The sequence below is a fragment of the Rhinopithecus roxellana genome, chromosome 10, assembly GCF_007565055.1.
Source record: "Rhinopithecus roxellana isolate Shanxi Qingling chromosome 10, ASM756505v1, whole genome shotgun sequence".
NCBI lineage: Eukaryota > Metazoa > Chordata > Mammalia > Primates > Cercopithecidae > Rhinopithecus > Rhinopithecus roxellana.
In genome coordinates this window covers 7,668,112-7,692,699 of record NC_044558.1, presented here as the reverse complement: position 1 = coordinate 7,692,699, position 24,588 = coordinate 7,668,112, and the positions used below count along the sequence as shown (strand labels likewise).

At 39.1% G+C, this 24,588-nt stretch overlaps 1 protein-coding gene across 1 annotated transcript in view; it reads left to right on the top strand.

Annotated features, from left to right (window-relative positions):
* KDM5A (lysine demethylase 5A) overlaps positions 1-23,266 on the top strand; it is a 93,263-nt gene extending 69,997 nt beyond the window's left edge. The window contains exons 24-28 of the mRNA XM_010376005.2: positions 387-530; positions 10,061-10,220; positions 11,493-11,713; positions 14,284-14,694; positions 21,942-23,266. Coding sequence (XP_010374307.1) covers positions 387-530; positions 10,061-10,220; positions 11,493-11,713; positions 14,284-14,694; positions 21,942-22,148 — 1,143 coding nt within the window. The 3' untranslated portion in view covers positions 22,149-23,266. The remainder of the gene's footprint in view (positions 1-386; positions 531-10,060; positions 10,221-11,492; positions 11,714-14,283; positions 14,695-21,941) is intronic.
* The last annotated feature ends 1,322 nt before the right edge of the window (positions 23,267-24,588 follow it).

The following is a 24,588-nucleotide window of genomic DNA, read 5'->3' as shown; positions in this document are numbered from 1 at the left end:
TGGCCGGATCTCAGCTCACTGCAAGCTCCGCCTCCCGGGTTCCCGCCATTCTCCCGCCTCAGCCTCCGAGTAGCTGGGACTACAGGCGCCCGCCACCTCGCCCGGCTAGTTTTTTGTATTTTTAGTAGAGACGGGGTTTCACCGTGTTAGCCAGGAGGGTCTCGATCTCCTGACCTCGTGATCCACCCGTCTCGGCCTCCCAAAGTGCTGGGATTACAGGCTTGAGCCACCGCGCCCGGCCAAATAATTTGATTTCTACTAACTGTTGAAGAACTCTTGTTAGCCACTTTGCTTATTCATTACATTTTGGTGATCTTAGGCACACATTAATTCCCCTGCTGGTCTCTCATGTCTTGCCGTTCATCTTGGAATTCTTTGTTGTTTAGGGACACTTACCTAGTTTCCAGCAGTCTGCTTTTAATCGGGTGGTGAGCAGTGTGTCATCTTCTCCTCGACAAACAATGGACTATGATGATGAAGAAACAGACTCTGATGAAGACATTCGAGAGACGTATGGCTACGACATGAAGGTAGTTACACGGACAGGCTGTGTGGGTACATACCTAATCATTGGGTTTGTTTAAAAAAAAAAAAAAGCTATTGAACAGTGATGGTTGAGGCCTGAAAGTGAAAGAGAAAACTAGTCATTTATCTCTTCTGAGGTTTTAGTCATAGCATTTTTTCAAAACTCAAAAAATTACAGGTTGCTGAAATAATTTTTTTTTTTTTTGAGATGGAGTTTCCCTCTCTCGGCCAGGCTGGAATGCAGTGGTGTGATCTCTGTTCACTGCAACCTCTGCCTTCTGGGTTTAAGTAATTCTTGTGCCTCAGCCTCCCAAGTTGCTGGGATTACAGGTGCATGCCACCATGCCTGGCTAATTTTTGTATTTTTAGTAGAGATGGGGTTTCATCATGTTAGCCAGGCTGGTCTTGAACTCCTGACCTGAAGTGATCCGCCCGCCTCGGCCTCCCAAAGTGCTGGGATTACAGGTGTGAGCCACCATGCCAGACCTGAAACAATTTTTAAAAAATAGTATTTAAAAATCCGTATATGTTTTTCTCATCTTATAGTCCCTTATGGCTTAGAGGAACTAGAAAATGCATTAAATTATGTAAAGCTTTCATGGCCAATTTCAGTTTTTCACATTTTTTTCTTTGAGTTAAAGTCTGTATACACTTAAGTTTTAAGAATTCCATTCTAGGCGTGGTGTGGTGGCTCATGCCTATAAACCTGACACTTTAGGGGAGACTGAGGTGGGAGAATCACTTGAGTCCAGGAGTTTGAGACCAGCCTGTGCAACATAGCGAGACCCCCATCTCTACAAAAACATACAAAAGTTAGTTGGGTGTGGTAGCATGCACCTGTAGTCCCAGCTACTTGGGAGGCTGATGTGGGAGGATTGCTTTGATCCTAGGAGGTCAAGGCTGCAGTGAGCCGTGATGGTACCACTGCCCTCCAGCCTGGGTAGCACAACAAAACCTTGCCTCAAAAAAAAAAAAAAAAAAATTCCATTCCAGCTAGGCTATGAGTCTTTTGCTCTGCTTTCTTGTCTGGATGGTGCCAGATAGAAAGTAATATTCAGAGATGGGTAATATTGTAATATAATACTTAGGCCCAGGTTAGAATTTGCTGAGTTCCAGTTGCAGATACAGCAAATTATTTACCATCAATGTGACTGTTTTGGTAATGACACCTTACTGGTGGTGAAAAGAAGGTTTTGACAACTTTGTTTTGTGTTGGATCCAGTTGGCTTTTCATTCGCCCTTTTTGTTAGGTGCAAGTCCTTTGCTTTTTAACCTAGTAATAACAACGTGATTAGTCAGAGACCCTGCCAGATTACAGTCAATCCATTGGTTTGTTTTATATGATTCTTAGTTGCTTTGTTTAGAATCTATTCTTGTAACCTGGGAATTCCTACTATGATACAAAAGATTGCTTCCTAAGAACAAGGGGAGACTCTGTCCCAACCCCTTCACTATCTTTTGTCTTTTCAGCTTGCAGATCAGCTTGGTACTGCTCATTAACCTCATCAGCATTAAAACTGCTAGGGTGTAAAATTAAAACCATCCATCATAGACGCTCGTAGATTCTTCCACTGGAAAATGTTTCTTCTCAAGATAAAAATGGATCCAGGTGACTTGGGAATTTTCAGTTACGTGACTTAAAGACTTGAGAACAGTTGAAACTTGAATTAGCCTATTCAGATAATCTTCTTAAGCACGTTGTTATCTGGAAGTTAATGACTATCTTTGTTTACGAAGTTGTATATAGGGTGACTAGGAGCAGCTGAAAAGGAATGCAACCCATGCCAAGTATAATTCGCCTTTTCCTTGAATACTAGAATCACCTGTTTGCCCTGCTTAGAGGCCTTTGATATTTTTGGTGATTGCTTTCTAGCACATTAAGTATCAGCCAGTCCTCTAGATTTGCTTAACATCATGGGCTTTGCTTGAAAGCAAACTGGTAACCTATGAACACATCACAAGTATTGATGATTTTCAGGACTAGGGATCACAACTGCAGTTTGATACGGTTGGATGGAGTCATCTTTTTTTGGAGGCAATTATATGAGAATCTTAGCTTACTGTCTGTTTGGTAGTAGGTATTGGCAGGGTAGAAAAATAAGATTATGGATTTTCTAGTGTTACTAATGTATTTGACAGCTGAGGAGAGAAGAATGGTGGCAAGACTTACGGTAATTCAAGTTCAAATTTACTTTGCCGTCAAATGCTCTACCACTGAGCTATACCCTGCCAGTTTACTTTGATGTTGATATCTTTGAATGAAGAAAAAAAAAAAAAGCCTATACTGTTGAGCATTTTCCCGCAGAGCAAGTGATAATTGTATAATAAAAATTTTATTCACCAGTTTATTTGCATTTGGCTGGTGGTTTTTTTATTTGTGTGATGTTCTCTGTTGTGACCATAAATTCATACTTAAAATACTTTGAACATAGTATTCTTGCTTGAGGAGGAGCCCCCTCTTGGTTTAGGAAGAGGAGTAGGTAATTATTTAGTAAAATAAAATCAGTCATTTTATCTTAGTTACCATCCAGAAAGTCATTACTTACAAGGTATGTATTTAGTGAAGCAAAGTCTGTCCTGCGTCTTTGGGATTGTGTCTGTGTAGGTGAAGCTTGGGGATACTGATTTCGAGGAGAATCATCTGAGACCTGATCAGAGCTCACTTCACATTCCAAGGACTTGAAGTGAAACAGTGAGATTAATGAGCACTACCAAGCTGGTCTGCAAGCTGAGCTTATTTTTTCCCCTCATCGCTGTTATAATGAAATGAAAACAACTTTATTCATGGACCTGCTACTGTACTTCGTTTTGCTTAAAGTCAGTTTCCAAGAACCTACTGATGACGTTACATGAAGACTTACTGTAATCTGTATATTGTCAGTCAGACATATACTTATTTTAAGTAAGAGCAATTGGTAAGATTCTAGGTTTGAAAACCTCTAGAGAGGATTAAATGGTTTGTGTCCTTAAGCTGTCACATCTAAATTTGTCTTCCCCTCCTTAGCTTGTTGGTATAGGAGTTATTATAGGTTGTAGACTATAGAAGGTGGATTACTTAACCATAATTTTTTTTTATTAAACTTTAAGTTCTGGGGTACATGTGCAGAACATACAGGTTTGTTTCATAGGTATACATGTGCCATGGTGGTTTGCTGCACCCACCAACCCGTTGTCTACATTAGGTATTTCTCCTAATGCTATGCCTCCCCGAGCCCTCCACCCCCAGACAGGCCCTGGTGTGTGATGTTCACCTCCCTGTGTCCATATGTTCTTGTTGTTCAGCCCCCACTTATGAATGAGAACATGCAGTGTTAGGTTTTCTGTTCTTGTGTTAATTTGCTGAGAATGATGGTTTCCAGCTTCCTGTCTCTGCACAGGACATGAACTCATCCTTTTTTATGGCTGCATAGTATTCCATGGTGTGTATGTGCCACATTTTCTTTATCCAGTCTGTCATTGATGGGCATTTGGATTGGTTCCAAGTCTTTGCTATTGTGAACAGTGCTGTAATAAACATTCGTGTGCATGTGTCTTTATAGTAGAATGATTTATAATCCTTTGGGTATATACCCAGTAATGGGATTGCTGGGTCAAATGGTAATTCTAGTTTTAGATCCTTGAATCACCACACTGTCTTCCACAATGGTTGAACCAATTTACACTCCCACCAACAGTGTAAAAGTGTTCCTGTTTCTCCACATCCTCTCCAGCATCTCTTGTTTCCTGACTTTTTAATGATCGCCATTTTAACTGGTGTGAGATGGTATCTCATTGTGGTTTTGATTTGCAATTCTCTAGTGACCAGTGATGATGAGCATTTTTTCGTATGTTTGTTGGCTGCATAAATGTCTTCTTTTGAGAAGTCTCTGTTCATATCCTTTGCCCACTTTTTGATGGGGTTGTTTTTTTCTTGTAAATTTGTTTAAGTTCTTTGTAGATTCTGGATATTAGCCCTTTGTCAGATGGATAGATTGCAAAATTTTTCTCCCATTCTGTAGGTTGCCTGTTCACTCTGCTGATAGTTTCTTTTGCTGTGCAGAAACTCTTTAATTAGATCCGATTTGACTATTTTGGCTTTTGTTGCCATTGCTTTTGGTGTTTTAGTCATGAAGTCTTTGCCCATGCCTATGTCCTGAATGGTGTTGCCTAGGTTTTCTTCTAGGTTTTTTATGGTTTTAGGTCTTACCTTTCAGTCTTTAATCCATCTTGAGTTAATTTTTGTATAAGGTATAAGGAAGGGATCTAGTTTCAGCTTTCTGCATATGGCTAGCCAGTCTTCCCAACACCATTTATTAAATAGGGAGTCCTTCCCCATTTCTTGTTTTTGTCAGGTTTGTCAAAGATCAGATGGTTGTAGATGTGTGGTGTCATTTCTGAGGCCTCTGTTCTGTTCTATTGGTCTATATCTCTGTTTTGGTACCAGTACCATGCTGTTTTTGTTACTGCAGCCTTTTAGTATAGTTTGAAGTTAGGTAGTGTGATGCCTCCAGCCTTGTTCTTTTTGTTTAGGATTGCCTTGGTTATGCGGGCTCTTTTTTGGTTCCATATGAAATTTAAAGTAGTTTTTTCCAGTTCTGTGAAGACAGTCAATGGTAGCTTGGTAGGGATAGCATTGAATCTGTAAATTACTTTGGGCAGTATGGCCATTTTCACGATATTGATTCTTCCTATCCATGAGCATGGAATGTTTTTCCATTTGTTTGTGTTCTCTCATTTCCTTAAGCAGTGGTTTGTAGTTCTCCTTGAAGAGGTCCTTCACATCCCTTGTAAGTTGGCTTCCTAGGTATTTTATTCTCTTTGTAGCAATTGTGAATGGGAGTTCACTCATGATTTGACTCTCTGTTTGTCTATTGTTGGAGTATAGGAATGCTTGTGATTTTTGCGCATTGATTTTGTATCCTGAGATGTTGCTGAAGTTGCTTATCAGCTTACGGAGATTTTGGGCTGAGACGATGGGGTTTTCTAAATATACAATCATGTCATCTGCAAACAGAGACAATTTGACTTCCTCTGTTCCTATTTGAATACCCTTTATTTCTTTTTCCTGCCTGATTGCCCTGGCCAGAACTTCCAACACTATGTTGAATAGGAGTGGTGAGAGAGGGCATCCTTGTCTTGTGCTGGTTTTCAAAGGGAGTGCTTCCAGTTTTTGCCCATTCAGTATGATATTGGCTGTGGGTTTGTAAATAGCTCTTGTTATTTTGAGATACATTCCATCAATACCTAGTTTATTGAGAGTTTTTAGCATGACAGGCTGTTGAAATTTGCTGAAGGCCTTTTCTGCATCTAGTGAGATAATCATGTGGTTTTTGTTATTAGTTCTGTTTATGTGATGGATTATGTGTATGATTTGAGTATGTTGAACCAGCCTTGCATCCTAGGGATGAAGCCGACTTGATCATGGTGGATAAGCTTTTTGATGTGCTGCTGGATTCAATTTGCCAGTATTTTATTGAGGATTTTCACATCAATGTTCATGAGGGATATTGGCCTGAAATTCTCTTTTTTTGTTGTGTCTCTGCCAGGTTTTGTTATCAGGATGATGCTGGCCTCATAAAATGAGTTAGGGAGGATTCCCTCTTTTTCTATTGTTTGGAATAGTTTCAGAAGGAATGGTAGCAGCTCGTCTTTCTACCTCTGGTAGAATTCAGCTGTGAATCTGTCTGGTCCTGGACTTTTTTTGGTTGGTAGTCTATTAATTACTGCCTCAATTTCAGAACTTGATTGGTCTGTTCAACGATTCGACTTCTTCCTGGTTTAGTCTTGGGAGGCTGTATGTGTCCGGTAATTTATCCGTTTCTTCTAGATTTTCTAGTTTATTTGCGTAGATGTGTTTATAATATTCTCTGATGGTAGTTTGTATTTCTGCGGGATTGATGATGATGTCCCCTTTATCATTTTTTATTGCGTCTATTTGATTCTTCTCTCCTTTCTTTATTAGTCTTGCTAGCGGTCTATCAGTTTTGTTGATCTTTTCAAAAAAACCAGCTCCTGGATTCATTGATGTTTTTTAAGGGTTTTTCATGTCTCTATCTCCTTCAGTTCTGCTCTGATCTTAGTTATTTCTTTTCTTCTGCTAGCTTTTGAATTTGTTTGCTCTTGCTTCTCTGGTTCTTTTAATTGTGATGTTAGGATGTCAATTTTAGATCTTTCCTGCTTTCTCCTGTGGGCATTTAGTGCTGTAAATTTCCGTCTACACACTGCTTTAAATGTGTCCCAGAGATTCTGGTATGTTGTGTCTTTGTTCTCACTGGTTTCAAATAACATCTTTATTTCTGCCTTCATTTCATTATTTACCCAGTATCATTCAGGAGCTGGTTGTTAACTTTCCATGTAGTTGTGAGGTTTTGAGTGAGTTTCTTAATCCTGAGCTCTAATTTGATTGCACTGTGGTCTGAGAGACTGTTTGTTACTATTTCTGTTCTTTTGCATTTGCTGAGGGGTGTTTTACTTCTAATTATGTGGTCAGTTTTAGAATAAGTGTGATGTGCTGCTGAGAAGAATGTATATTCTGTTGGTTTGGGGTGGAGAGTTCTGTAGCTGTCTGTTAGGTCTGCTTGGTCCAGAGCTGAGTTGAAGTCCTGGATATCTGTGTTAATTTTCTGTCTTATTGATATCTGTAATATTGACAATGGGGTGTTAAAGTCTCCCACTATTATTATTGTGTGGGAGTCTAAGTCTCTTTGTAGGTCTCTAAGGACTTGCTTTATGAATCTGGGTGCTCCTGTATTGGGTGCATATATATTTAGTATAGTTAGTTCTTCCTGTTGAATTGATCCCTTTACCATTATGTAATGGCCTTCTTTGTCTCTTTTGATCTCTGTTGGTTTAAAGTCTGTTTTATCAGAGACTAGGATTGCAACCCCTGCTTTTTTTTGCTTTCCATTTGCTTGGTAGATCTTCCTCCATCCCTTTATTTTGAGCCTGTGTGCATCTCTGCATGTGAGATGGGTCTCCTGAATACAGCAGACTGATGGGTCTTGACTCTATCCAATTTGCTAGTCTGTGCCTTTTAATTGGGGCATTTAGCCCATTTACATTTAAGGTTAATATTGTTTTGTGTGAATTTGATCCTGTCATTATGATGCTAGTTGGTTATTTTGCCCGTTAGTGGATGCAGTTTCTTCATAGCATCGATGGTCTTTACAATTTGGTATGTTTTTCTCAGTGGCTGGTACCGGTTGTTCCTTTCCATGTTGAGTGCTTCCTTCAGGAGCTCTTGAAAGGCGGGCCTGGTGGTGACAAAATCTCTCAGCACTTGCTTGTCTGTAAAGGATTTTATTTCTCCTTCACTTATGAAGCTTAGTTTGGCAGGATATGAAACTCTGGATTGAAAATTCTTTTCTTTAAGAATGTTGAATATTGGCCCCCACTGTCTTCTGGCTTGTAGCGTTTCTACCAAGAGATCCGCTGTTAGTCTGATGGGCTTCCCTTTGTGGGTAACTCGACCTTTCTCTCTGGCTGCCCTTAACACTTTTTCCTTCATTTCAACCTTGGTGAATCTGACAATTATGTGTCTTGGGTTTGCTCTTTTCGAGGAGTTTCTTTGTGGTGTTCTCTGTGTTTCCTGAATTGGAATGTTGGCCTGCCTTGCTAGGTTGGGGAAGTTTTCCTGGATAATATCCTGAAGAGTGTTTTCCAACTTGGTTCCGTTCTCCCCATCACTTTCAGGTACACCAATCAAATGTAGATTTGGTGTTTTCACATCGTCCCATATTTCTTGGAGGCTTTGTTTGTTTCTTTTCACTGTTTTTTCTTTAATTTTGTCTTCTTACTTTATTTCATTGAGGTGATCTTCAATCTCTGATATCCTTTCTTCCGCGTGATCGATTCAGCTGTTGATTCTGGTGTATGTTTCATGAAGTTCTCGTGCTGTGTTTTTCAGCTCCATCATGTCATTTATGTTCTCTATACTGGTTATTCTAGTTAGCAATTCCTCTAACCTTTTCTCAAGGTTCTTAGCTTCCTTGCATTGGTTAGAACATGCTCCTTCAGCTCGGAGGGGTTTGTTATTACCCACCTTCGGAGGCCTACTTCTGTCAGTTTGTCAAACTCATTCACCGTCCAGTTTTGTTCCTTTGTTGGCGAGGAGATTTGATGCTTTGGAGAAGAGGTGTTTTGGTTTTTGGAATTTTCAGCCTTTTTGTTCTAGTTTCTCCCCATCTCCGTGGATTTATCTGCCTTTGGTCTTTGATTTTGGTGACTTTTGGGTGGGGTCTCTGAGTGGACGTTCTTTTTGTTGATGTTGATACTGTTTCTTTCTGTTTGTTAGTTTTCCTTCAAAGAGGCCCCTCTGCTACAGGTCTGCTGGAGTTTGGTGGAGGTCCACTCCAGACTCTGTTTGCCTCAGTATCACCAGAAGAGGCTGCAGAACAGCAGAGACTGCTGCTTGTTCCTTCCTCTGGAAGCTTTGTCCTAGAGGGGTACCGGCCAGGTGCCAGCCAGAGCTCTCCTGTATGACGTGTCTGTTGACCCCTGCTGGGAGGTGTCTCCCAGTCAGGATGCATGGGGGCCAGGGACCCTCTTGAGGAGGCAGTCTGTTCCTTGTCAGAGCTTGAGTGCTGTGCTGGGAGATCTGCTGCTCTCTTCAGAGCTGTCAGGCAGGGAAATTTAAGTCTGCTGAAGCTACATCCACAGCTGCCCCTTCCCCCAGGTGCTTTGTCCCAGGGAGATGGGGATTTTATCTATAAGTCCCTGACTGGGACTGCTGCCTTTTTTTCAGAGATGCCCTGCCCAGAGAGGAGGAATGTAGAGAGCAATAGTAATTTTTTTGTAGGTTTGTTATCTCTGTGGATTGTTTTTGACCTTAATACTCTCTTTTGGCTTGAATCTGTAGTCATTGTGTTCCTGGACAGAACAAGGTCTAGCTGCTTTTTTCTCTCAGTCCAATAAGAAGATGCAGACTGACTGAGAAAGAAGGGAGTTTATTTCTGCAACTGGTTATGGAGTAACTCACCAGACCAACTAAGTTACAAGTTTTTTTCAACACTTGTATTCATCCTAAACTCTATGTCTATGTGTGGGAGGTGCACCTACAAGTGAGGCTCTTTCACTCAGGCTGTATCTAGGGTAGGGTCCAGGGCCTGGAAAGCTTTCTCTAGAGACTTGGAAAAATTTCTTAATCTTAAGTGGGCCCTGGTACAAGGTGTGTGTAAGAATGCCTTCATAATTTTATCAGGCTTTAGGGTCTGAGAAAACCCAGGTGAAAATCTTAATGGGTTTGTTTTCACATTTCAGCCCTTGTACGAAGGCCATGGTTTCTCCATTTCTTTACTGTTTAACTTACACATTAATTAGAATTATAGTAATGTGTTAGTAGAAACTGTTCTGGTTGCTAATGGAAACCTGGCCTGCCACAATTAGAGTTTTTCTCCCCAATGGACATTTTCTATCCTATTTAACATCAGATATTTAATTTTAATCTCATATTTTTAGTATATTAGAAGCTTTAACCTGAAAGCCTCCATTTTGGGCCTTGTCATAAAATAAGTTAAATGACTCTAATTCTGAATACTTCTCTCTGTTTCTTCTTCAGGACACAGCCAGTGTGAAGTCCTCTAGTAGTCTTGAACCCAATCTTTTTTGTGATGAAGAGATTCCCATCAAATCTGAGGAGGTGGTGACTCACATGTGGACAGCACCTTCATTTTGTGCAGAGCATGCTTACTCTTCTGCTTCCAAGAGTTGTTCTCAAGGTATTACTCCTTTAAAAAACTGGGGGGAAGATAAGCGGAAAACCAGTGAGAAAAACATTATGTTAATCAAGACTGTGAGTCCCGTTTGGGTGGAGTACAATGGTTGGCCATGAAATGCTAATGGAACCTGAAAATGCTGTTTTCTTTAGGAAAAGCCAATCCCTATTTGCATTTTCTGTCATCACAACCTGAAAACTTACAAAGAATTTTAGAGTCCTAATTAGAAGAACTTTAGGGGCCATCTAGTCCCATGCCTCAGTTCTAGAAAATCCCGGACAGGTAGTCCTTCATGCTCTATTTGGTCGTTATCAGGTGTTGTGGAACTGCTGCTTTTTAAGCATATTTATTCTGTTTCTGGGTTACTTTAATTGTAGAAAGTTCTTCCTTTCCTTGGAGGGTGATTTTCTCTGTGATGTTCATTTTTCTCTCCCTCAGCAAAAACAAATCACATTACTTTAGGTCACAACTCTGGAAAATGGAGGGTGTTTATCGCTTTATAATAAAATTCAGGATTTTATGGAACTGTGTCTTATTTTCTGTTCATTAGAAAGATAACCAGTTATTTATGTAAGGCAGCCAAATGCTTTATTAAATGCTTAATCTTTTGGTATACTCTAAAATGGAGAGATTCTGGTTCCTTGCTCCCCTTGCCACACGATAAAAACTCAATAGAAATTAACATTCAGGGTAAAGAACTACTTTTTTTGTTTTGTTTTGTTTTGTTTTTTTTTTTGAGATGGAGTTTCTCTCTTGTTGCCCAGATTGGAGTGCAGTGGCGTGATCTTGGCTCACTGCAACCTCCCCCTCCCAAGTGCAAGCGATTCTCCTACCCTTAGCCTCCGGAGTAGCTGGGATTACAGGCATGTGCCACTACGCTTGGCTAATTTTTTGTATTTTTAGTAGAGATGGGGTTTCACTATGTTGGTCAGGCTGGTTTCGAATTCCTGACCTCAGGTGATCCGCCCGCCTCTGCCTCTCAAAGTGTTGCGATTTCAGGCGTGAGCCACCACGCCCGGCTGGAAGAACTGCTTTTTATTAATAACCCCAAACCTTTTTTTTTTTTTTTTTTAGAGTGGGCCTTGGAATTGTTCGCCTTTTTGGTCTGTATTTGTTTCTAATTGTGTTTACATTTTCATACTGATAGAATTAATCCAGATATCTGAAGTTAGTATTGGGGGTCTGAGGGGCTATTGTAAATATTTACTTTGAAAACATGTTTTTTCCATAGTTTTAATTTTTATTTGCTTTGTTTTATGGTATTTTTTGGGAAAGGTTCTAGCACCCCAAGGAAACAACCTCGGAAGAGCCCTTTGGTGCCCCGAAGTTTGGAACCTCCAGTGCTGGAGTTGTCACCTGGAGCTAAGGCACAACTGGAAGAACTTATGATGGTTGGAGACCTCCTGGAAGTATCTCTGGACGAGACTCAACACATATGGCGGATTTTGCAGGCCACACACCCACCCTCTGAAGACAGATTCTTGCATATCATGGAGGTATGGATTTAATACTTATTTAAACAGTGGTTATAAAACTAGAATGCCTGGGTTCCTTAGAGGTATCATAAATGTTGGCAGAGGGATGGCTGAGGGCAGTAATCTGGCTGGCCTACTTTCCCACTTCAGTCAAAGAAATTGGGCTTTATGGCTTGCTGGCTTGCCTGCCTGCCTGCCTGCCTTCCCCTCTTCCTCCCTCTTTCTCTCTTTCTTTCTACCTTTCTCTCTCTCTCTCTTTCTCTTTCTCTCTTTTCTTTTTCTTTTCTCCTTTCCTTTCCTTTCCTTTTCTCATTTCCTTTCCTTTCCTTGCTTCCTTTCGCTTTCCTTTCCTTTCCTTCTTTCTCATTTCCTTTTTTACCTTCCTTGACTATTCCTTCTCCCTTTCCTTTCCATTCATTCTTTCTCCTTTCCTTTCCTGTCCTGTCCTGTCCTGTCCTGTCCTGTCCTGTCCTGTCCTGCCCTGCCCTCTCCTTTCTCCTTTCTCCTTTCCTTTCCTTTCCTTTTCTTCTTGTAGGACACCAGAGATTTGACTTAGGTTTTTCTTTATTAAACTTTTAGGTAGTATCTAAGTTGAAAAAAATGGCCATTTTTGCTAAAAAGAAGCGGGCAAGGGTGTGATTGATAACCATCTAGTTTAGAACAACCTCTTTAGCCCAGACTGTCATTATTGGAGGGCCCAGAGATAGGGGAGAGTATATAGTAGCTATAAAAAAGAGGCACAGGAATGGTTAAATAGAAGTAGATTGGGTGGGAGAGAAGGTCCACATTCATATATCACACTTACATAGCAATTCCATGAGCTCGTTTGATGAGACAGTGATACCATATCCATGAGCTCATTTGGTCCTCACCATCGTCTTGAAGAGGAATGGGTAGGGGAGTGAGAGGGCAAGTATTTTACCCATTCTGCATATGAAGAAAGTAAGTATGAGAGGTGGAAAATTAAGGTCACATATCCAGTAAAAAATAGAGAGACCTGGATTCGAATTCTGCCATTTGACTCGTATTCTTTTCATTAGTTTCCTTCTCTCCATGTAATGGAATGGTACCATGCCACCAGTAGTTGATGCAGATATATTTAGCATACTATAGTTTGTTTTTGTTTTGAAAATCAAGTCTAGGTAACCTAATTTAGATAGTGTTTTCTAGTCTGCAAAGCATTTTCTTCACATTCATTGTCTTACCCAATCTTCTTTATTTTATAGATAAGGAAGCACAAAGTATTAAGAGGTTAAATATCTTATTTAAGATGTAATAAACTTAAGGTACTTATAATCCAGTGTTCTTTTGGATCTGCTGATTCTTAGGTTCCTGTGAAAGATTTTCAAGTGTCAAATCTATAGAAAAATTAATTCTCAAGGGAATTATTAGGTTTATGTTATATTTCTTCAGTATTTCTTTCTCTGATGCCGCCTCCCATTCTTTCTGTTACTAGATACACTTTTACCATTAAAAAATTTTAAATGTTTATTACATTGGCACATACTAGCTACAGTATTAAAAAGCCAAAAACAAAAATGACGATTTTTTTTTGCTTTGTCACGCGAACTGTTTTCTAGCCGTTGGCAAAGTCACTATATATTCTGTGTAATGAGATCATGGATACAATTTTATGTTTTTCTGACTTTTTAAAAATAACTACCAATACTTTTATTATTTGGGTTAAGAAAGAACTTTACTAGTAATTAATGAAGACCCCAAAAGTTATTACATAATTTAGTACAGTTTGCTTTTTGTGTATGTTTTCATCTCTAACAGAGATGCTACCGACTGTGTTAATATGCTAACACTGAATTTTTTTGTGTGCCCTTTTTCTCCTAGTAAGCTAATGTAAAATAAATATTTCATTTCAGACTTGTGATTTTCTACTTTTATCTTCATTGAATAGTATACTTGCCTTCTTAAAATGTCTTTTAAATATCTTTAGAATAACATAAATCCTTTTTGTGTTTTTTGAGATGGAGTCTTGCTCTGTGGCCGAGGCTGGAGTGCAGTGGATTGATCGCGGCTCACTGCAACCCCCGCCTCCTGGGATCAGGCCGTTCTCCTGCCTCAGCCTCCCAAGTAGCTGGGACTACAGGCGTGCACCACCACGCCTGGCTAATTTTTGTATTTTTAGTAGAGTCGGAGTTTCACCGTGTTGGCCAGGCTGCTCTCGAACTCCTGACCTCAAGTGATCCACCCACCTCGGCCTCCCAAAGTGCTGGGATTACAGGCGTGAGCCACCGCGCCTGGCCCATAAATGTTTTTTATTGTAGCATAATATACATAACATAAAATTTACCATTTAACCCTTTTTAGGTAGACAATTCAGTTACATTAGGTAGATTGAGAATGTTATGCAACTGTCACCACTATTCATTTCCTGAATTTTTTAGTTACCCCCAACAGAAACGATACTCACTAAACAAATCTTCATTTCTTCTTCCCTACAGCCCTCTGGTAACCTCTGTTCAGCTTTCTGTCTCTTTGAATGTGTTTTATTCTAGGTACCTCATATAAGAGAGTAATACTAAGTCGTTTTTTAACTGTCTTGCTTTAAAATTGTTCCCAATTTTATATTTTTGAAGGATGACAGCATGGAAGAGAAACCACTAAAAGTGAAAGGAAAGGACTCTTCAGAGAAGAAACGGAAACGGAAGCTAGAAAAGGTAGAGCAACTTTTTGGAGAAGGAAAACAGAAGTCCAAGGAGTTAAAGAAAATGGACAAACCTAAAAAGAAGAAATTAAAATTAAGTGCAGACAAATCAAAGGAGCTGAATAAACTGGCCAAGAAACTAGCAAAAGAGGAAGAGAGAAAGAAAAAGAAGGAGAAGGCTGCTGCGGCCAAAGTGGAACTTGTGAAAGAGAGCACTGAAAAGAAAAGAGAGAAGAAAGTGCTGGACATTCCCTCGAAGTATGACTGGTCAGGAGCAGAGGAGTCTGATGATGAGAATGCTGTGTGCGCAGCACAGAACTGCCAAAGGCCCTGCAAGGACAAGGTGAGTTCCAGCTGTTTATGGTCAAACATGAGAGGTCAAGGAACAGCAGTTGTGGAGACACATGTTTGATATCAATATATAGTATGTTTTTGATTCTAGGATTTGGACTTCCAACATAACATCTTTTGTACAATTTCTATAAACTGTTTTGAAAAGTGAGGCTCTTAGTGTGCCTAGTAGAAGTGTTGTATTTTAGAAATCATATACTTGGTGAACATAATGAGACAGGAGCAGAGAGAAGCTATGTGACATTCCCTGGCAAATGGTGCATTTCATATGCAGTGGGCAAAACAAGTTTCAGAATAATCTTGTGCCTTCCCTGAAAGGTGACTCAGAGAACTAAATACCTTGTCAGATAGTCCCAGTGGCCTGAAGAAAATCCTGGGCCAGTATTGTAAGAGCTGCGGCCAGTTGCATTAAGATTGTATTCCAAAGACTTGAAACTTTTAGTCCATATCTTACTCACACTCACACCTGTAAGCACTCTCCTAAATGGAATATGATTTTCTTCAAATCTTTGGGAACAAATAATTCAAACCTATAAATGCATTATTTTAGGCTGCACACGGTGGCTCATGTCTGTCACCCCAGCACTTTGGGAGGCCGAGGTGGGTGGATCACCTAAGGTCAGGAGTTCGAGACCAGCCTAGCCAACATGATGAAACCCCATCTCTACTAAAAATACAAAAAATGAGCCGGGTGTGGTGACGTGCACCTGTAATCTTAGCTTCTCGGGAGGCTGAGGCAGGGGAATCACTCGAACCCGGGAGGCAGAGGTTGTGCTCCAGCTTAGGCAAAAAGAGTGAAACTCCATCTCAACTTTTGAGAGTAATAGTCAGACTTTATGAAAAATTCCAGTTGTTTAAATGATTGGAGGCCCCTGTTACAGTTCTTATCAAGAATACTGATAAATCTGTAGTTTTAATTTTATTATACTCATTATACTATTTGATATTTAGAATTCTAATAGTGCTTCAGTTTGAAAATATAAACAAGTAAAACTGCATCTCTATTCCCTATAGGTTATGCCCTCACTTTTTCAATGAAATACTTAAACATTTTTAGAGCTTGAAGGGACCAAGAGTTTACCTTGTTCAGGCTGCTCATTTTACAACTGGTGCAACCAGGACTCAGGGAAGTTAATTATGTGGCCAAAGTTACAGAGCTGATCAGTAGCAAAACCAAAAGTAGAACCCTAGATCCCTGGCTCTCAGACCAGGTTCTCTCCACTAACACCTCTACCCCATCGGTAATTGAGATGTAAGTACAAAAACACATTCCAAAACTAAATGACACATATTTAAATGAGATGTATTGGGGTATTCTGTTCATTTTTTGGAAAATGAATACTGCGTATAGTAAAATACATATCCTGTAGTCTAATCTTCCAAGGCAGACAGCTGTAAATATTTTAGTGTTTCCTTCCCAGTTTTTTTCTATGGCATTTGTTTTATGTCATTGTCAGACTGTTCACTGACTTGCATCTATTCATTGTATAAGCATTCTATGTTATAAACATTTTAAAGCATTTTAGTACATATATATGTGCATATTATTTTTATCTTTAATTTTGCGTTTATTTCTATCTGAGTTTGTTTATTAAAGAGGCTGAGGAAGAGTTAACTTTCTCTTTGGGCACCAAAGTGCAGCAGTTCAGCACTGGCAGAGCCTTCTCCCTTTTCTTTCTCCCTTAATTTTATGGTAATTTAAAGACGAGCATCAGGGTAGGTAGGATGTTTCCGTTTTATTTTTATTTTTTTTTTGAAATTTTTTTTTTTTTGGAGATGGGGCTGGAGTGCAGTGGCCAGATCTCAGCTCACTGCAAGCTCCGCCTCAGCCTCCGGAGCAGCTGGGACTACAGGCGCCCGCCATCTCGCCCGGCTAGTTTTTTGTATTTTTAGTAGAGACGGGGTTTAACCATGTTAGCCAGGATGGTCTCGATCTCCTGACCTCATGATCCGCCCATCTCGGCCTCCCAAAGTGCTGGGATTACAGGCTTCAGCCACCGCGCCCGGCCGATGTTTCCGTTTTAAACTTTCCTGTCATTTTTTCTATCATGTTTGTATCTATCATGAGCCTTTTGTCTTATTTTTGTACTTTTTCTCCTTATCACTTAATCTTTCCCCTCCCTTCTGCTCAGCATTTAAATAGGATTCAGTTCATCTATTATTACTGTTGTCTTCTTATAGCAATATAAACACTTAGGCCGTTTTTTTTTTTTTCATTTGCTTTGAAATTGTCAAATTAACAGGTGCCCTGCCTATTCAAAGGGTTATGATGATAAGACGAAACAAACTCTATGAAAGCACTTGTTAACCAAAAAATGCAACGTAAGTGCTAAGATGTGATCATTATTTTTGAAAGAACTGTGAGATTTGCTCCTAATAGTATAGGTGTTTTGTAAACAAAATCTAGAGTTATCACCTACATTTTGATGGAGCAAAAGGAGATTTGGCTGAGTGCTCAGAGAAAGTGTCTTATTTTGAACTGTTAAAATACATAAAGGTGAGCAATGTGTGCCCCACCCTATGTTATTAGTTTATATAATGTGTTTCATTTTAAGCAGAAGTTATTTCAGATTATAGGTATTTTGCCTGTTACTGCTACTTTGCGGTTTTTATGGTTCTACATGTTTGTTCCTGACATTGATTTTACTAAATAAAATTTACAGTTCTATAAAAGTTTCTGTAAAGAATGTTAAAACTTTCTCAGTGTTTAGTATTTCTCTGAGAAAACTTAATATACAACACACATGTTTAGAACAAAATAAGAAAAGAATGCTTTTGCCAGGTGCAGTGGCCCATCCCTCTAGTCCCAGCTACTCAGAAGGTTGAGACAGGAGGATTGCCTGAGCCCAGGAGTTCAAGGCTATAGTTAATGTGCTATGGTTGCACCTGTGATTGCCCCACTGCACTCCAGCCTGGGTGAGACAGGGATACCCTGTCTCAAAAAGAAAAAGATTGGCAAGATGATGTTAAAAAAAAAAAGAAAAGAAAAGAAAATCATACTTTTTAGGCCAGTTTGTTCTTTAAAATATCATTCTGCAAAAAATAACTCCTAGGGTTCACGTGTTTTTAGGTGAATTCTCTGACCAGTAATTACTATTATTTCTTTAACCAGTAATTACTATGACTTTTCCCCCAAAATATGCAGATTGAATTTTTTTTTTTTTTTTTTTTTTTTTTTTTTTTTTTTTTGAGACAGGGTCCTACTCTGTTGCCCAGCCTGGAGTACAGTGGTGTGGTCATAGCTCACTGCAGCCTTGATCTCCTGGGCTCCAGCAGTCCTCCTACCTCAGCTTCCTGAATAGCTGGGACTACAGGCACACGCCACCATGCCCAGCTCTTTTTTTGAGAAATGCTCTTTTAAAAATTAAAAGAAAGATTAAATGAGGCTAGTTTAAATGTGCCTAGCCTCAATTTCAAGATGTTTTAGAAAAAGAAAGACAATACCAGAATAATGTAAAAGGTTTTGAAAAAATAATTTTTCCTTTGATTTTTAAATTAATGTCAAGCTAAAATTATTAACAAAGAACTATTTTTAAAAAAATAATTTTAAAGTTCGGAATCTTTTTCTGTCAGAACTCTTTATTCAGTCTTACTGGTACCAAAGATAAAACAAGTTAACTGGAAAAAGACCAAATTCTTTCAGGCTACTAATTTAAGTGGTATTTTTCTTCTGTATTAGAATAAATATTTAATAGTTTTACTTATGAAAATAGTCTTCTTTTTCTCTTCACTTTTTTTAACCCTCTTATTGTCGGCCTTTTCCTTTACCCATTCCTACTTACATGAGAAGTTTTGTGTGGTAAATTAAGAGACTAAATTTGTGAACTCTGATTCTTACTATTTATTAGCCACCCTGATTTAAGATTTTCACGGGGGTGTTGCCTCGATCAAGGTAGTTGCGTTTTCAATGGCTTTACTAGTTCATACCTCCTTTTGGCACAGATAATCAAAGATTAAGTTACCTAAATGTGTGTAATACACACACACGCGCATGCACACGCGTGCATGATGTTCAGCTAGAGTAACCAACTGTCCCAGTTTCCCTGGGACTTTCCCTGTTTTAGCACTGAAATTCCCACATACTGAGAAATCTGTCATTCCTCGGCAAATTGGGAGGGTTGGTCACTGAATAGTGAGAGCACCAAGAAAATAATACACAAGGATTCTGAACATGTGTTGTAGTTCACTAAATCAATTGTTTTCCTTTTTCAAATCCTGCTTTTACTAGGAAACTTGGGGTGCAAACGATATTAAATGCCAAAATAACAAAAGCTCAGTTTAATTACTAAGCTAAGAATATCACTAAATTACCAGATTTTCTTTTTTCCCAGTACAGTACTATTCTTTAAGAAATGAACAAAATATACTATGCCAAGTATTTTTTCTTAAGTGTAAATATGAAACCATACAGCAAAACATGAATATTAAACTAATATTTCCTCGTTTTAATGTATTTCTTCTTAAAACAGACATTTCCCCCAGATCTAAACATAGTAACCTATTTGTACTGTGATGTAGAATCTCTTATCAATTTAGTATTTGAACAGTTCACAGCTGTGAAGTTTAATCATTCTTTTTGTGATTCACTAAATACATCTCCCTAGAAATAATGAAAGGGGAAATGACAGTTTATACAGTTATCCAAATTCTGTGTTCTTGAGTTTTCAGGACACTACCTAGTCTGTTGCCCTGTGTCAGAATCATCTGTGGATTCGGTTGGCATCCCAAACTTTAGTTTGCTTTATGATGCTGTGGACCTTTCACACAGAAGTAGGACTCACATTTGATTGTTAGTGGATGAGCATGATGAAAAAGATATTGGTAAAGAGAAGGACTATTTTTACTTGTTCTGTTATCAGGCTAAATTGTTACATAACCTGTAGTCTAGGTTAGAATTTGTGTACCAATATCTCAAGAAAGGTTATATATCTTTTGAAATGGTAGAAGATCTAGGCTTAAGAAGGGACCTCGAGTGAAAATCACAAAAGGAAAGTCTTGTCTTATTTGCGAGAGAATTTTGGGAAATTGTAAGCCAGTGAGTATAGTGCAAACACTAGGTTTCAAAAGACCTGGGACACTTCTTTGTAGCAAATACTGATACATTGATAACGTTCTTATCCAATGGATTGCATGAATGGGGACTAGACTGGATTAAGAGGGTTGGAGGTAAGGGTAAAGGTATCTGTTGGTTCGTGGGTACCATCATAAACAGCATAGTATCTCAAACCTGGGCAGCACAGAGAGCCACAGTTTACCTATCCAGTTCCCTTTATCTGTCCCAAACAGCCGAAACACTTGAGTGCACCTACTCTAACAGCTAGCATTTTATGAGTCTTTACTGCTTGCAGTACTTTAATTTTTACATTTTGCACAGATGCCATTATTTCCCTTTTTGTTTTTTGGTCTCTGATTAGTTTGCAACAATAGGAACATTTTAGTGAGTTTTTTTATTGCACAGACTTCAGAAGCTAAACAAACAATTACAGAACAAAAACAAATCAGTTTAGGAAGGTATTGTTAAGTTGCTCTGAATTTACAGGAAGTGATGTCACAGAGGGCCAGCAGCAATCAGATTTAGAATATATGAGAATCACTTGGGAGCTGATTAAAAATGTAAGCTTCTGGCTTGTACTCCCCAGACATTCTGAGTTCATAGGGTGATAGGTCCCAGCTGCATGTTTAACAAACAGAATAGATGATTCTGATGCCAGTGGTCTACACACTTTGAAAAGCAGTGCTGCAGTTATATCAAGGTGCAAAACGTTTTGTGTAGTGTAGGATAATGAGTAGAGCCACGAGACCATGACTGAAAAGTGCCTCCAGTATCCTAGGCAGTGAATTAGGTGTTTTGCCGTACATTATTTCATTGGATCCTCTTGGTAATCTGGTAATTAATGTCATCTCCATTTTTCAGATGAGGAAATTGAGCCACTCAATGAGGTTAAGTGAGTTGCTTGAAATTACACACTGAAACTCAGAACTTCTGAGTTGAGTAATCTTTATGTTAAACAGTATTGTTTCTTAAGATCTAGAACTTTAGAATAGGAACAATACAAGTAGAATTTCATTTTGACAAATTATTTTTCCCACCCCTTATTACAAGCCTAAAACTACTGACATGACTACTGTGGTTTGACAATTGTTTTCTAGGACATGGAAACGAATTTTGAAAACCACTCACTTTCTGTGAATGAAACTCATTTACCTAGCCAAAACCTCCTTCATCTGTCCTTTCTCATAAGTTGTATAGAGGTACTTCTTTGATCCCTTTCTATTCCTTCCTTTGATATCTGGTAAAGCTCATGGTTTTAAGTGGCTTCTTATGTTGCCAATGAAATGACCAACCTTTGTATTGAGGTGAGGGAGAGCGGCTCTTTTCATCTTAAATGTTCTTGTCTGCCATGACATTAGCTGTAAAAACTACCACAATCAGCCTTCAAATATAAAAGCCAAAAGTCACTTTATTGTTAACTCTTAAGTCCAAGGCTTAAAGTCACCAAACTACAGTCCCTTCCTAGCCTCCTATAATCAGAGTATTGTCAGAACGGTCAAAGTTTGACACCTGCCACTGACCTGTCAGTTTTTCAGATTTGAATTTTAAACCCCAGAGTGATCTATTGACCTGTGTCTTTGACTGTTATAATTGGTTAATTTGTAAGATTTGACATCTGATATTTGCTAACTTTTTATAGGGAGTTGTATTTGTAACGGAAGAAGAGGAGAATAAAAAATATTAGTTTTAAAAGTGGCCTATGTGACTGCTTTTCTAAAAAGGTATTTAATGCTCTTAGTACTTTGGCTTATCTCTTTGAAATAAAGCTACTACACAGGATTGCCTTCACATTGTTGTACTCTTCCTTTCTTGATTGATAATTGCATTGTCTTAGAGCCTAGAAATTGTTAATATTAGCTAAAACTACTTGGCTGCTCTATTAGAAGTTCCCTTTTTGTCAAATTTTTCTCAAACATGTTTCTGCCTCACAAGGAGCCCCAGGCATTCATGAGGTAATGGAGTACCTAAGAGGCCTAATTTTGTGGACACACTATGGTAAAATATAATTTTGGGGTATTAACTTCTCAGCTTCTTTCTTTAAAAAATAACCCCATAAGAAGTCATTGCCTTTCTCTAGACATCCCAGTTGTTTGCTATCATTTAAGCCAAGAAAGCTCTTTGGTTTGCTTTTATTCTAGGCTTAATGTTTATGTAACCTAAACATTCCCCAATCTTGTTTCCTACAGGTAGACTGGGTACAATGTGATGGTGGCTGTGATGAGTGGTTTCATCAAGTTTGTGTGGGTGTATCTCCAGAAATGGCTGAAAATGAAGATTACATCTGTATAAACTGTGCAAAGAAGCAGGGGCCAGTTAGCCCAGGTCCAGCACCACCTCCTTCCTTCATAATGAGCTACAAACTACCAGTGGAGGATCTGAAAGAGACCAGTTAGCAGATGCTTGGTTAGTTTGGGACATGGGGGGAAATGGACCACATTGAGACCTTAGTCATCAAGTAGAGTGGTTTATATCCACTTGGAATGTTGCTTCCAAAGATGAATGGCCTTCAGAGAAAGTCCTTTTAGTGCTGGCTTCCTCTTTGCATGGACTCTGGGGGTTACATTCTCTGTCAACACACCTATGCAGAGGGTGTCTTCTTTGGTACAGCAGCCAATAGTTCATGTCTCCTTTGAGTGTGGTTTACTGCATTAAGGCCAGATGCTTGATTCAGCTCTAGGGTGGCTGGTTAGTATTAATACATTGGTGTGCTAACAGGGCATGTAGGATGTGGCTTTTGTCCAGCTGATAGTAGTTAGAGATTTACAACTTAGGAGCAGCACCAACTGAAGGTGCTAATTGCTTGGATCGCCTTCATTGGGATAGTTGGAGAGGGATTGGAGTACCACTTTCCTTCCACTGTTACCTGGTACTCAATGCCCTAAAGATACAACTAGGAGTAACAGGGCCAAAGTTATTTCTGTTAGACGTCAAGGAATGGTATCACAGTCTGTTGACATCAGCTATTTGTGCTTGTTTGTGCTAGAAGAACACCCCGAATAGGAGAACCTCTCGCCAGCTGGGGCAGGCCACCTTATCTTGGTAAGGATGAGGATGCCATCTAGGTCAGAAATCTGACGGGACTGGGTTCTGGGGGAAGAACCTACTACAAGGCAAGGAGCCGCTTTTGGCATTGAAAAGTCTCGCTGTCTTGGGTACATTTAGGGAAGAGCAGGTACCTGGATTCAGGCCTCTGCCAAAAAAAAAGAGACGACGATGACGACGGCGACCAGTCATACTATCTTACTGAGCCACAGTGATGCATGCTTTTCGGGGAAACTTCATTCACAAGTATTCCAGACACCAGGCTTCAGGCATGGCCATGAGCAAGACCAGCAAGTAACAGCTTTTTGCCTTGCAGCCCTGACCCCAATGTCTGCTGTTTCCAACAGTGGCAATTTCTAACTACGGCCCACAGCAGATGCTGTTGAATAACGCCATGGCTTCATCAGAGGATGCGGGGCTGTAGTACCTCTGGGTGATGAAGTTGTTTTAGTAAATCCATTTTTAAAAAGAAAAAAAAGGACTTGTTTTTACTTTTTTCTAAATGTCTCTGACTACTGACTGTTCTATAAATAGATTATTTTTCCTTTTTTAATATACATATATGAATATATAAATATATATATTTACTGTTACCAGCAGCATATGACAGAGTTTCAACATCAAAAATCCATTTGGGGGCTTGCTTTTTCTTTTTTGCTTTAAAAAAAAAAATCCCATTCCTTCCTTGTAGTGCAAGGAGTTAGCACTCCCTTCTCCACCCCAGCCTGACCAGATCTTCCATTTTGCTTTTATTCATATAGATAATTATATGTCCTTTGTATGTTGGGACTTGTTCCTGTCTGTTGGGCAACTTGGTCTCACTCTAGTCTGTGCTGGCTCTTTTTTCTTTTGCGTATGAATGTTTGAAACTATGGTGCTGTGTCCTCTTCCCTCCTGTCGTGTTCTCTGTTCTTAAGGTTTCAGGTAAGCTGTATGTAAACTCTTACTAGAAGGGGACTAATTTTTTTTAAAGGACAAAAAAAAAAAAAAGACTAAAAATAGTGTTTTGTCGTCACTGTCTGTCTGGTGTGTTTATTTTGGTTTAAAAAAAATCTGTGGTTTGACTTAAATTCATCAGTTTTCCTTTTAAAGGGGGGGATTGGGGTGGACCTAGCAACGGCTTATAGTCTCCTTTTCCCTTTTTGCCCCAGTCTCTTTTAAAGAACTGTCTTCTAGTAACTAGAAGTGAAATGTACTGTCCAGTTACAGTTTGAGTGGGTATGAGATTTAACTCAACAGGCATCTTACAAAAAAAAAAAGACAAAAAAGAAACATGTTTTCTTATAAAATCCAATTTCTGTAAATGTTTTCTCTGTTACCTACTTTTTATTCATTCTTTCCTTAATACTGTATAACCTTTTGAGTGTTTTGACTTGTCCAGAGGTTGGTTAGTGTTGCTGTGCATGTGTCTTGAGGTCTCATCTCAAGTAAGTTTGTGTATGATCCAAGATTTCAGTGGATATTGCAAGGTAACTAATTAACCGATTTCATAAGTTTTCCTTTTGCCAAACGAACGATTATCAATTAAGAATTTCCTCTGGTTGATGTTATACAAGAAAGCACAAAATTTTCTTTGCCTTTTGGTCTTCTTTGTAAAAGTCTTCAGATACTTGTGGGTTAAAAATTGAATGTAATTTTAAGTGATAGATGCCTGGAATACATTTACAATTTTTATTTTTCCTTCCTAATCATCCATTAACGATTCCACCGTCAGTGGAGAGTCATGAGGATGCTGCGAAAGTGTGACTGGCTTCCTGTTACCTTCTGACGTTTTGAAACTTAAATATGTCT